At 39.7% G+C, this 14,859-nt stretch overlaps 1 protein-coding gene across 1 annotated transcript in view; it reads left to right on the top strand.

The window, feature by feature from the left end:
* Positions 1-14,859, top strand: part of PRDM5 (PR/SET domain 5) — a 205,539-nt gene that overhangs the window by 15,316 nt on the left and 175,364 nt on the right. The window contains 1 exon segment of the mRNA XM_077752777.1: positions 8,728-8,811. Coding sequence (XP_077608903.1) covers positions 8,728-8,811 — 84 coding nt within the window.

The following is a 14,859-nucleotide window of genomic DNA, read 5'->3' as shown; positions in this document are numbered from 1 at the left end:
TTTCTTTATGCTCATTACTTATTTATTTATTTATTTTTAATGTTTTTATTTATTTTTGAGAGAGAAAGAGACAGCATGAGCAGGGGAGGGTCAGAGAGAGAGGGAGACACAGAATCCGAAGACAGGCTCCAGGCTCTGAGCTGGCTGTCAGCACAGAGCCCGATGTGGGGCTCGAACCCATGAACCGCGAGATCATGACCTGAGCCGAAGTCGGACGCTTAACCGACTAAGCCACCCAGGCGCCCTGCTCGTTACTTATTTTATATCGCTGTAACTTACTTTTAAATTTTCCTTATTTTGCTGTCTGTTCAAGTAACTGTTCATTCCTTTCTCTCTTCTGATTACTCTGTATGTTATATTCTTTTTCTTAAGTGATTTACTTACTCTTTCCCTCTTTCACAGTTAGATGGATATGATTTTTTTATCTGATGCCTAGAGCTCAACTATGTTTTCCCACAAAAACACAGAATTTCTTTTACAAGATGTTCCCTTTCCCTGTTTCTTCCTTCTGCCCCTCCCTCCACCCGCCCGCCTTACCCCATGTGCCGCTTTTGGGATCCTTTGCCCTCCTGCCATCCTTCCCTAACAACCCTTAAGTTTTTATCAAATGGTCTGTTATTTAATAGAATTTCTTTTAAGAGAATATCCCCCTTGGTTTAAGAATTGTTAGTTAGAGCCTATGTAGTCTACACAGCTGTCAGTTGTTAATTTTGTGTGTAGGCTCCTCCTTTTCTTCTGGCATCTTCTTTCCTTTGCTCTGGTTCATTTGTTTCATTAGAGACTTTTTTGCGATTCTTTTTCTCATCACCATGTGGATAATATGCTCTCTGAATCTGTGTATATCATCAGCTAGTTGTCTTTCCACCTGACTGTAAAGGGCTTCCTGACTGGGTAAGTGGTTTTCAGATGATCATATTTCTCTTTCAGCTCATTCTCTAAAAATATTTAGTTTGGAAATCATGTTTCCTTTTTCACTCTTAAAAGTGTGTTCTGTTATTGTTATTGTTGTTACTTGTTGTTACTTTTTTTGAGTGCTCTACTTGAATGTCCTTAAATTCCCTTATGTAATTGAGGTATTCCTTTTAATTATTCTGTCTCCTGTAGGAGTTCTATGAATATGGTTCTCATTTTTCTGCCTGATCTTTCTCTCTCAGGCGGCTGGGCCCCTTTGTTTAGGCAATGTGCCTTGGTTGCTTTATCGAAGTCCAAGACCGGTAATTAGAGAGCCCTCTGTGATATCAGCCCTTCCTTATAGGCAAAGGGCTCTCTGTCACCATGAGCTTGGCCTAGCAGGTAGGTTTTCGGTTCCCTGTTCCTGGGCTCTCTTGTCTCCTTGTACTTTCCTGGACTGCGAGCATGGAAAGACTGTGGGCTATGGCCCCTTCCCCCATTTCTGATTTTCAAAAGTTTTTCAGTAATCCCTAGTTTCCAGTCCTCAGCCCTCTTCTGCTATTTTCCACTTTATTACTAAGTCCACTGGAGAGAATGCCTCACAGGAGTCCCTTACCAGAACCTAAGGCTTCTCTGTTGACAGTACATGCTAGCAGCAGTTGTTTAGCTCCAGAGACACAAGTAGCTTAGGGTTGGAGTTATGTGGAACGTGCTGCATGCAGGTCACCATATGCCCAGAATCTCTTCTTCCTCACAGTTCTCCTGTTTCCCATTTCATATTTATTTTTTAAGGGACTCATTTCGTAAAGACTTGTTCTGTTACATCTTGGGCTCTAGTGTGTTTCTTTTCCTTGACATTCGTTATATCAGCTGGGAGGAATAGGAACAACTACAGGAATCTGAACCTTGGGGGATTAAGTTTGCCTTGTAACAAGAAGTTGGCACTGAGGCGTTTACTGCTATCTGTTCAGTGGCTTAAAGTGTTGGGGTGGAAGTCTTTGCATTGTCTTGGCCTCAAGATGGCTGCTTTAGCCCCAGCTATCATGCTTTTATTACAGGTGGGGAGAGAGAGGAGGTAACCAAGGTCCACGGGTGTTCTTACCAGCTGACTTAGCTCTCATTTAAGAGCCTTTGTGGAAGGTTCATACAATGATCTCTGCTTGCATATTGTTAGCTCTCTTCCTTATCTAAATGGGAAGCTGGTAAGTATAGTTTTTGTACCTACATATATTAGTACCCTCAACAAACGGTCAGCATTCTAGTACTAAGGAGTATGGATATAGTGAGGCAACTAGCCTCTGCTCAGTCATAGTAGGAAAAGAAGATTGAATATTTTTCATACTGAGCTTTTTAGAAACATTCTTTGTTGAAGGCCTAATTGTACTACAAGAACAACACATGAGCAGTAGTATAACATTGAAATATAATTATGTTCTAAGTGGGGACCCTAGACCCCTTCTGTGAAAAATTGTCATTATTTCACATAAGAATGATTCAACTGCAGATTGATTCACTTTAATATAATTTATTTCATCAATATGTATATATTTTTTATTCACTGAACCATTTCAAAGTAAATTGCAGACATTATGACATTTTTTCCCTCAATATTTCTGCAGAGGACATTCTCCTAAATAGCCATAATATCATTTTAACATCCAACAAAAATAACAGTAATTTCCTAATGTCTTCTAATTCCAGCCCATATTCAAACTACTCCATTGCCTCTAATGTGTTTTTATAGCTGTTTGTTTTGAACCAGGATCTAATCAGGGACCACTTATTACATTTGGTTATGTCTTTCAAATCTCTTAACAGTCTCCTTTTTCCCATTCCCCTTTCTGAAGAAATTTGGCTAATTGTAGAATATCTCACAATCTGGATTTATCTGATTGTTTTCCCAGGGCTTTATTTAGTGTGTTTCTCTACCTTCTGTATTTCTTTGAATCTGGAAACTAGGTATAGTTTATTTTACTTTTTTTTTTTAAAAATGAACCAACATATTAAACACGTCTCCCTACCCTCAGTATACTTTTTTTTTTAACTTTTATTTATTTTTGAGAGACAGAGGATGAATGGAGGAGGAACAGAGAGAGAGATACACAGAATCTGAAGAAGGCTCCAGGCTCTGAGCTGTCAGCACAGAGCCGGACACGGGGTTTGAACCCATGGACCATGAGATCATGACCTAAGCTGAAGTTGGACACTTAACCGACTGAGCCACCCAGGCACCCATACCTTCAGGATACTTTTGACATTGCGGTAAATAGTGCCATTTTAGCCTTGGGAATCGCACGAAGTGTCCATCTCTCTCTCATCTGTGTTTATCTGTGTGCTTTCTTCCTATGAAGCACAGATCTCCCCAAGTGCTGGGTGAGAGACAGGGCAAGGAGGAAGAGGTCTGTGTATGTTCTCTTGCCCTTTCACTCCTGGCAGTGCCTGGAGAGTTCAGCAAACATCCCTCTTACGTTCCTATGGCAGGCACTGGGGAACGTATGGCTAGGATGGTTTACTGCAGACTGCGTTATAGTAGGGGGTGTGTAATGTCTGGGTTTCCCACTGTTAGCAATGCCAACATTGTTAGTAATTTTTCCATTTAAAGGGAACTTGTGCTTAATAAGTAATCTGTGAGCTGACACTGTATAAATATCTATTTCACTGTGAACCTTTTACCTAATCGTCTTAGCATCCATTGATAATCCTTGCCTGAATCAGTTGCATTATTAGGATTTCAAAATGGCGATTTCATTCAAATAAATAGTCCTTCCTTATTTATAAATTAGTGTTTCTCTGTAAAGAAGAGCTTTCCCTCATTATTTGCTATTATCTGGTTGTTATGAACTAGGGTATTATGGAAAAGGTAGGGCAGAATATTAGTTCTTTCCCTCTATTAATTTTAACAAGTTATCTTCTAATGAAGGCAAACAAGGTTTAATTTTTTTTTCTCTTTCTTGGACAGTCATTAAGAATTTGTCAATGTGTTTTAATCAGTTATACTTTTGTTCTCTTCTCATATTGTTCTAACTTTGGCCTGTAGAGGCTCTTTCTAATAGAATTTAAGAGCTGGAAGGAATCTTAGAAATCAGCGACTCCAAATCCCTAAGTTTTATAAGTGAGGAAACTGAAGCTCAGAAGTTTGTGACATCCTGTTTTAATGGCAGAATAGGGCTTGGGATTAGATCTCTTGAAGTCTCAGCTAGTCCTTTTCCCACTGTTCTAAGAGAGATATCTTCAGTAAATCTTGTTTTCAACTTCTTTTTCTTTTTTTTTCTTTTTTATTTATTTCTAGGAGAGAGAGAGAGAGACAGAATGAGCAGGGGAGGGTCAGAGAGAGAGGGAGATACAGGCTCTGAAATAGGCTCCAGGCTCTGAGCTGGCAGTCAGCACAGAGCCCGACGCGGGGCTCGAACCACGAACCGCGAGATCATGACCTAAGCAAAAGTTGGACGCTTAACCAACTAAGCCACCCAGGCGCCCCTCTTATTTTCAACTTCTTACTAATACAGAGCAAAATGAGAAGAAATAGCCCATATTTGTAATCACACATGTTTTTGTTTATTAATAGTTATTGTCTAGTCCAATGGGTAGCAAATCAAATAGATTAATTATCTGCTTTATTAGAAGCAACAAAGAAGCACCATCATAGGCTGGGCTTTGGACCAGTCTGAGAGGTGAGTTTGCCTTGGTAAGTTTGCTACAGGTTGAATTTGTCTTGAAGTCACATTTTATTTGACCTGCAGAGTTTCGAAAACTTGGAATTCATTGCCAGCATCGAAAAGTAGTGATTTCATGTACACATTTGAGCTGACAGCTTCTTTAAAATAGTTGTAGATACGTAGCAACGTTAGTTCCTATTGTGATATAGCAACACTTAGGTGGAGTGGAAAAGCTCACGTGGGCATGCCCTTCCAGCTTGCCTCCAAGTTACTTCCCGACGCGTCCTTCACATTTTTGTTGTTGGATGTCTGCCATTGTGCTGCTTTCCTGCCTGACCTTGTAGGCATTTGAGATGGTGACCCCTGAGATAGCTTGAAGTGAAGAATTCTGGGAAAATTCTTGCAATGAAGCTAACATCAGTAACGTATGCATATGTGTACAGCAAGAAAATGGAGAGCCGACAGTTTTCCTGCTATGAATATGAGACCTTCAGCAGCTTAATCACAGAAAGTAAAACCAATAATGACAAGAAGTCAGCTCAAAAATTGTGAAATTTTCAAGAAGATAGTTTGAAATATTGCTTTCCTTCCTGTCACTGGTTATGAATGGCACATATGTATGTATATGCATATGTATATATAATTTGTATTATAATGAACCATCTGAAAAATTTTCATTTTGTGGATTGGAAATGGTTAGATATTGGCAATTTCATGTGGGTCAACTAAAAGAAAAGTAATCACATATATATGGGGTGTGTACCCCAAATCTTCCTTTCACAGGTATGTCATCCAAGCAGGTGTGAAGCCCACTGAGGCAGAAAAGGCTTACTCTTAGGTTAGAATTCCCATGGGAAATGGTTAGCAAATAAAGCAAGATATGCAATAAAATGATAAGAAAGTGCTGTTTGTATAGTAGAAACAGCAGCAAACACAGAGTTGGGGACGGGGTGGGTAGCAGTTGCCAGGATCCATAGGGGAAAGCTTCAGAGGGAGAGGTGGTCTAGTAAGTACAAAATCTTCATCTAAAGTCAAATAGAAATTGTTTTAATTATCTGCAGTGTTTCATACCACAAGTGCTATGGATAATTAAGAGTTGGCTATTTACAGAAATCTCATATAATCTTGGGGTGTCTGGGTGGCTCAGTTTGTTGAGCCTCCGACCCTTGATTTCAGCTCAGGTCATGATCCCAGGATCATGGGATTGAGCCCCACTTTGGGCTCTCTCTGTCCCTCTCCTCCACTTGCATGCGTGCTCTCTCTTTCTCTAAAATAAAACAAAAAACAAAAGGAATTGGCTATTTACATTTTTGTAATCTTGCAGCTGTGGAAACTCAAGTTTATTTGATCAGATCACGCTAATATACTCACTGGTGTACTTACAAATTTGCTTCCCCTCTGTATGTTTTTATGTCAGTGTTTTTCAAACTGGATAGCAAACCATTAGTGAGTACTTATTGGGTGAGAACCAGTATTTTTTTTAAAAAGTGAAATGAAATAGATTATAAAATGTAGGAATGTGTTGTACAGAGTAAGGGTAGTATTATTTTAAGAAATTTATATTTTAGTTTTATAATTGTGTTTCTATGTGTATATGTGAATATGCCAAGCAGAGATGCAAAACGTATTTCTTACTATGGGTTGAAGAAAAAAATGGAAAACCATATTATCATAGTTGTAGTTGAATTCATGATAGAGTTCACTATTAATAGTGAGGCTTTAAATTCAGAGTCCTGATTCTTATTCTGAATTTTCAAAGTCTTTTAATAATCTTGCTAGACATGCATCCAAGCAGTCTTTTAAAACTGATTTCCAGTGCATTTATTTGGGTTTCTATGTCTCCTCTTCAGTCCTTTGAACACTGCTGAGTGGGTGGATTCAGTTTTTTCCCTTCCACATTTGTACTGCAGAGGGAAACTGACTGGCATGTGTAGGTCAGTTGCATTGGAAACTGTGTGCTTAGATTATTACGTACTGCAATCATTGATAAACACTAATATGTGACCAGATGGAGTGGAAAGGTAGCTGAACTACATGCTTTAATACCAAATCCTCAAATTTATTGCCAAAAAACACATTTTATTTTTTGGTCTGTCTTCCAGACTAGCTTTAATATCAGTCCTTCAGTTTCTTCATTCAACTCAACAGTGTACTGAGTGATTACATAAACAAGACCTGGGCCACATAGTTGCTAAACGTTGTGGTTAATGGAAAGTGAGAGGGGATGTGTGAGCCAGCCTGGGCACTGGGTCATGCAGTTATTGTCAGGGTTTTGAGTGGTGGTATGGTAGACAGGACAGCGTCTGAGCACAATAAACCACTGGTTCCTAATCCCTTCTCTGATCTTCGCTAGGTGATTGACCTTAATCAAACAAATTATTTAAACTGTTTGATTCTCAGTGTCCTTCATTGTTAAATGGAAAATTCTTACATAGGATTATTTGGTGTGTGGAACATAGTAGTTCAGTATATATTAATTCCCCTCCCCTCTTCTTTCACTTCTCATACAGCTTTTCCTAACTGCCTTTAAATACTGATAAGTTCCCATGTTGAGGTGAAAAATGATTAGTTTTTGAAAGAAAGCATCTTTGGAGCTGTTGTGTCTCAGTGAGAAGTGAGGCTAGTATGAAGTGGCTAGTGAGGCTGGAAGGATGGAAGAAGCAGAGCTGGCTTCCAGCCTCTGAAATTTGCTCACTAAACTTTATATCAGTAACTATGTTATCATAAATATACATTTTTCTATTTTTTTTAATGCTTGTTTATTTTTGATAGAGAGAGAGAGAGAGACAGAGACAGAGACAGAGCTCGAGTCGGAGAGGTGCAGAGAGAGAGGGAGACACAGAATCTGAAGCAGGCTCCAGGCTCTGAGCTATCAGCACAGAGTCTGATGCGGGTCTTGAACCCACAAACCATGAGATCATGACCTGAGCCGAAGTTGGACGCTTAACTGGCTGAGCCACCCATGTGCCCCAATAACTGTTATTATAAATTGCAGTCTCCCTGTGTCTTTTGTGTGCTTGTGTTTGTATTATTTAGGATTATAAGCTTGATTTGAGGAGTCTGTATACCTATTTTTTATCCCTAAGTTAACATTCAAGAATAGGTCTTCTGGGCTCTTCCATTTTTTGTAGTCTTTCAGGATCTCTTTTCTTTATACGTAAAATGAAGGGCTGGGTTAGTGAGTTGTAATTCCTTTAAACTTTAACATTTTACTATTTCCAGGAGTTAGGTTTTCTGTTGTTCATTAAGTAATTTATATTCCTCAAAACATTGCTCTGGTGGTTGTTTTTCCCTCCAAAAATGGTTGCAAAAGTTCTTCTGGAGATTTTGTTGGATTTTTCTATTGCTTAGAAAGGATAGTTCTCCTGAAGAATGGGCACAGGCAGGTTTGAGGGACTCTCACAGAGGCTCTGCATCCTTCCTGCACACATTTCCACAGAACATCTGGCTGGACAAACTCAGGACAAATCCCACTCCAGGTCTCTCCAGTCTCTGCTTTGGTTTCCCTGGTTGAGAAAACAATGTCTCCTACCCTGGAACCTGCCTCACAGGTACATGCAGGGGCCAGCCACCTGTGCTTCCCACCTGGGAACCTGCCAAAATGCAGCTCCCTGTGCCCAATCCAGGGATTCCGATTTCAATATGCCTAGGATTCTGAATTTGCTCTTGATTCTCATGCCAGGTGGGCGTCAAAGCATGCGCTTTGAGAAACTGGTGTACAGTGTGCTGCTTTGGCTGTTGGAGAGATTGGCAGGGGAATTTGAACGTTATTTATGAACAGTCTTCCTCTGAGAGTGGCAAGCCTACTTCTTTCTTGCTCATAATAGGGATGAATTTATGATTTTTATGGAAACCAGGTGATTTTCTGCCTGGTGGGCTTGTTTCTCAAGTCAGGCAAAACTCAGTGCTTGTCATTTTAAGACCACTTGCCAGAGGCCTTGTCAGAATTTGAATGTTATGCAATTTAACCCTTTTATTCAGGCTCTGAAGCTAAAAAAGATTAAGTTGGACTTTAAATATGTAAATATTTTGTGTTGCATAAGCTATTTAATACTTTAAATGTGTCTCAATCATTGGGCATGAAGGTTTGGAGAAAAAAAAATTCCAGAAGAGAAATAAGTTTATTTTAGTAACTTGATTATTGTACTAACTCCTTTTCAATGTCATCATCACTACTCAGGGTGAAAAGTTTGGACCATTTGCTGGAGAGAAGAGAATGCCTGAAGACTTGGATGAAAATATGGATTACAGGTTGATGTGGGAGGTGAGGATGTGATTGTTATTATAAATATTTAATGTTTCTCTTTACACTATTTAGTGGAGTCACAAGGCTGAGTTAATAGGTATTGATTCCAGTTGACTATTTAAACACTGGAGCGTTTTGATTTTAAGGGACCCGAGTAGCTTAAAAATTTAGCATTAAAAAGTACTGTTGAAATATCTTTCTAGACAATTCTTCCATAACTTTGAAGTTTATATTTCATCACTGAATAAGGAGTTTTCCATGTGTAGGATGCTTGGGTTTTAAAATAAGCCTGTTTGTGTACTGGATTAAGAATTTGATTTCTGTAACTGAAATTATACTTTTAACTTTTATTTCCCAATTGTAGTTCTGATTGCGTAGAAATAGTTGCACACCATATTGGAATGAAAAATGCCACTTTAAAGCATACCTCACTTTTAGGAACATACTTTAAAGAACTGTGACTCTTACACAGTCTTCTGCAATCTGAAATTTCCCTAATGCAGGGATCTCTATATGCCAGTGTATATTTAAGAATATTCATCCTGGTTTATGCCAATTATATTTGTTGTTGTTCTATTCTAGTCATTAGAAAAAGAAGGGCCTGAGGGATAAAAAAAAAAAAAGAGAAGTAAAGGTATGGAGATTGTTAAAATAAAACCTTGGAAAAGAAAACCCAGTTCTAAGAACTGTATTTGGTGGGTTCCATGAGTAGGGTAGGAGCTGAGCCCTGTGTGGGTGGGGCTGACCGAAGCAGGGTCAGTAAATCCGAAAGGGGTGGAATACTGACATAGTTACACAGAAAAGGTCTCTCTGAAAATGAATTGATCAGTTCGAGTCTCCAGAGCAACAGAATCATAGGATGGGGATATACAGTCTATCTTTTTCAAGGGATTGGCTCACGTGATGGTTGGGGTGGCAACTTGGAATTTGTAGAGCAGGTTTACAGGCTAGAAGTTCGGATAGGAGTTGATGTTGTCGTGTTGAGGCAGAATATCTCTGTCAAACCTCAGTTGGCAATGAAGGCCTTTGACTAATTGGATGAGGGTTGGCCATATGCAGTATTGGCGGTAATCTCCTTTACTTAGTCAACTGATTGTAGGTGTTAATCACATTCACAAAATACCTTCATGGCTATACTTAGATTAATGTTTGATAAATAACTGGTTACTATGGCCTAGCCAGCTTGACACATAAACCTATCATAGTGTATTAACTGCAAACAAAATACATTTTTTAAAAGGAGTCGCTTTTTATTTTTATTTAAAAAATGTTTTTAAAAAAATTTTTTAAGGAAGAGTGTGAGCATGATCGAGTAGGAGAGGGGCAGAGGGAGAGAGACAGAGAATCTCAAGCAGGCTCTGTGCCCAGCGGGGAGGCCTACACTGGGCTTGATCTCACAACCCTGGGATCATGACCTGAGCTGAAATCAGCAGTCAGACACTCAACCAACTGAGCCAACCAGGTGCCCCACAAAATGCGTTTTAAATAATCATCCTTATCGCTGAAACTAGTGTTAAGGGTGCAGAACGGGGTGCTCAAGGAAGAGACTCTTGAAAAGTTTCTGCAGTGTAGGAGATGGAAAATGGAAATTCATAATATAATCTTCACTGTAAGAGGAAATGTTGTTGATTTGCTTGACTTTATGTACAGTTTTAGTTGTTTATTTTTATGAATGTAATAATATTTCCAGTGGCTTTTACCTTTTTCTATAAGGTCTTAATTTTCTCAGCAGTTAATTTTTCTTTTTTACCATGAAAGTTTTCAGAAATCAAACATCTATGTGACTAATAAAAAGATAACTTACATAATTTTAAAAGGTTGTTAATGGCTCTTGATATTTGTCCCGAAAACTTTAGCGCGATAGGTTAATGTTTTGCACAGTTGGTTGTGACGCATTGTGAAGCAGATAATGATTGTGATTTTTATTCCTGTACTTGCATGTCGGAAACTTAAGGGGGCTGTATCTGAACTGTAGTATAGTTGACAGTGCAGCAGTAGATCATTTGGTTTTGCGTGACCTATTCCCGTGGGTTGTTATCGTCTTTACGTTATTAACTTGTTTTCACACACTAGTAGCCCCTCTCCTCTCACTGCTGCCCAGACAACTATTGATTTTATATATTATAGGTCCAGGTAATGTTACATTCGCATAGTGATTGCTACTCTTTATTTTATTTTACTTATTATTTAATATTTGGGGTTTGAATAAGTAATATACTTTTTACACAGTTCAGAAAAGCATTGATGAAGACTCTCCCCTTCCTCTTTGAGCCTGCTCTTTTCACCAGAGACCTTTGATCCATTTAACCCCTTAGTTCCCGTGCCCATCCACTCCTCTGTCTAGTCCTTCCTCCTGTAAGTTTGGTTTTCAGTTTGGATCGTCAGCCAGTCCAAGCTGTGCTGTTGGGTGGGGCAGGGCAGAGGGACACCTGTCTCCGTGCTTTGCCTTTTGGGGGGAACATATAAGAAACAATCAACACCTTTTGAATTTCCAAAGGTTTTCCGCCTGCTAGCTTTAATCCTGTTACTTATTAAGTTAGCTGAATGAGCTGTTGCCCAGCCTTGAGTTCTACTATTAAAGTCCATTTTCATTATGTTAGCTTTGGAGGTTCCAGATTCAGAAGGATCAGGGAGAAAGGAGAGTAACTCGTCCTCCTATAATCTTCCCCTCATGGAACCCTTTGAGTCTTCTCGAAGGGAGATAATGAACTTTCCCTTCATCGGTGTGTCCTTTGGAACCGGTTATTTAAGTCATTTCTAATATGGCCCATAGCTACAAAGCTAATCACTTGCAGTTCTCAAGTAGGTGGTCCTTCTCAAGCCAATAGTTAACCTAGTGTATGTGTGTTTAATGAATGTGAACCAGATACTTAGGATAGTCTGGAAAGTGATGTCCTGTGAGAGAGCATGTGGCATAGCTCTTTCTCAGTTTATACCTGCACTTTGCTATAGTGCCAACAGTTTTGGTGGACAGGGCTAGGCACCCCTAGATGGCCATGTCATACCAGAGAACTTGAAGGCACCGGTTAGGACTGAGCCTGCTGGTGTGTGTGAGCCCCTGTCCATTTGGGACTGATCTAATGGGATCAGTGGGGAGCATTGATGCCATCTGCTGCAGCCTCCTCTCCCTGCAATTGCACACTTTGGAGACTTACTGATGTCCACTGCTTCAGAGCTGTCAGCAGCACCTCAGCCTCTTTCCATGTTGACCGCCAGGATTTGAGATTCGGGTCTGAAGAGAATCAGTCTCATCTGTCCTTAAGCCTTCTTGATAACCTCAGACTTTTGCTTTGCTTTTAGAATTAAGTGCCTTAGCAGAAGAATTCTATATATCTTAGGCCTCAGGCCAATCATAGAGCTCAGAAACCAGTGTCTGACTGACAGTAAATGCTTCCCATGAATAATTTAGTGGAATGAGCCCGGTTGTCTGTATTATATTCTATTCTGTAGAGTAGTCTTTTTATCTGCTCTTTTCCAGGTGGTTTGGAGCTTGAGGTATATTTCCTTCCAGTCTGTACTCGCTCAGACTTGCTCTAAGACCAAAATTGATTCCTGTACTGTTGCTAAAGCTCTCAATCGTCCTTTGTTTATCAATCTTCAAGAGCATCTTTTTCTATAATGTTTTCTTCACTGTTTCAAGTCACAGTTCAAATACCTCCTCTCCAGGCACTGTCTCTTATGCTATCTGCACATACTTTTTGGTTTTGACACCTATAGAATGCAACACAGATTGTGCATTTTCCTTGCTACCTCCCCAGTCAATTAATCAGATATTCTAAAATGGCCACTGGTAAATCCAGTGTCTGCTTGAATCCTCCAAACAGCTCTGCTTTGTTTGTAGTGGGTCTTCCCCTTCCCAAAGCATCTTCTTGCATCACCTGTAAGAGATTTTTCTTTAGAAACTGGCCTGGTAAATTCTTGAAACTTGGGGGGCGCCTGGGTGGCTCAGTCGGTTAAGCCTCCGACTTCGGCTCAGGTCATGATCTTGCGGTTCGTGGGTTCGAGCCCCGCGTCGGACTCTGTGCTGACAGCTAGCTCAGAGCCTGGAGGCTGTTTCAGATTCTGTGTCTCCTTCTCTCTCTGACCCTCCCACACTCATGTTCTGTCTCACTCTGTCTCAAAAACAAATAAACTATAAAAAAATTTTAAAAAATTCTTGAAACTTGGTGTCATCCTGATATTTCCAGCAGAGTCATTCATTCCTGATTTTGCTCTATTCTGAGGTCTGGGAAGGTCTCAACCCCATTCCCCCACCTCTTTCCTGTTTATGCTGTTCTGAGTTTGCCTCTCAGTGTTTGAACAGTTCAGCGGGTGCAGTTGGGTATTCAGTGGTGTGTTCTGATGCAGGTTTAACTAAAATAGCATGCCATGGTTCAATAATAGTAGGTGGTCCTCTGGACAAAACATTCTTGCTGTCAGCTAGTTAGGAACTCATGTGCAGAATCTCAAATAATCAGGTAAAACCCAGAGGGTCAAGTAAAATATCCAGATTCTGGGTGTTACTTTTTTTTTTAATGGTTATTTATTTATTGAGAGAGAGAGAGAGAGAGCGAGAGAGTGAGTGAGCATCTCAAGCAGACTCTGTGCTGTTAGTATAGAGCCCGTCATGGGATTCAATCTCATGAACATGAGTCAAAATCAAAAGTGGGATGCTTAACTGACTGAGCCACTCAGGCACCCCTGGGTTACTTTTTTATAAGAGAAAATAAAATCTCTTTCACTTATTTTTTTTAACATTTATTTATTTTGAGAAACAGAGACTGAGCACAAGTGGGGGAGGGGTAGAGAGAGAGGGAGACACAGAATCTGAAGCAGGCTTCAGGCTCTGAGCTGTGAGCACACAGCCTGACACAGGGCTTGAATTCATGAACCACGAGATCATGACTTGAGCTGAAGTCAGATGCTTAACTGACTGAGCCACTCAGGCACCCCAAAATCTCTTTTACTTAGATACATGTTGATTTCTTGCTATTAAACCTTAGAAGAAAAGTATCTACAATTTAGAAGAAAAGTAATCTTAGAGCATTAAGAAGGCAATGAAACAGGGCTTAAACTGCTTTTTAAAAAGTCCATGCTCTTACTCTTTTTTTTCTATTGTGTTTTTTAATTTTATTTATGTATTTATGTATGTACGTATGTATGTATTTACTTATTTTTTAATTTATATTCAAGTTAGTTAGCATATAGTGCAATAATGATTTCAGGAGTAGATTCTAGTGATTTATCCCTTATGTATTACACCCAGTGCTCATCCCAATAAGTGTCTTCCTTAATGGCCCTCACCCATTAGCCCATTCCCCTCCCCACAACCCCTCCAGCAACCCTCAGTTTGTTCTCTGCATTTAAGTCTCTTATGTTTTGTTCTGCTCCTTGTTTTTGTATTATTTTTGCTTCCCTTACCTTCTGTTTATCTGTTTTGTATCTTAAATTCCACATGAGTGGATATCTGTCTTTATCTGACTGATTTCGCTTAGCATAATACATTCTACTTCCATCCATGTAGTTCCAAATGGTAAGATTTCATTCTTTTTGATTGCTGGGTAATACTCCATTTATATATATATATCACATCTTTACCCATTCATCTGTAGATGGACACTTGGGCTCTTTCTATACTTTGGCTATTGTTGATAGTGCTGCTATAAATATTGGGGTACATGTGCCCCTTTGAAACAGTATACCTGTGTCCATTGGATAAATACTGAGTAGTGCAATTGTTGGGTCATAAGGGTAGTTCTGATTTTAATTAAAAAAAAATTTTTTTGTAGTTTATTTATTTTTGAGACAGAGAGAGACAGAGGATGAGTGGGGGAGGGGTGGAGATAGAGAAAGACACAGAATCTGAAACAGGCTCCAGGCTCTGAGCTGTCAGCGCAGAACCTGATGCAGGGCTCAAACCCATGAACCGCGAGATCATGACCTGAGCCGAAGTTGGACACTTAACTTTGCCACCCAGGCACCCCCTGTTTTTAATTTTTTGAGGACCTCCGTACTGTTTTCCAGAGTGGCTGCACCAGTTTGCATTCCCACCAGCAGTGCAAAAGAGATCCTTTTTCTCCACATCCT

The sequence above is a fragment of the Crocuta crocuta genome, unplaced genomic scaffold (genome assembly GCF_008692635.1).
Source record: "Crocuta crocuta isolate KB4526 unplaced genomic scaffold, BGI_CrCroc_1.0 scaffold451, whole genome shotgun sequence".
NCBI lineage: Eukaryota > Metazoa > Chordata > Mammalia > Carnivora > Hyaenidae > Crocuta > Crocuta crocuta.
Note: the sequence above shows the minus strand (reverse complement) of the source record. Positions and strands in the feature narration are given on the sequence as shown.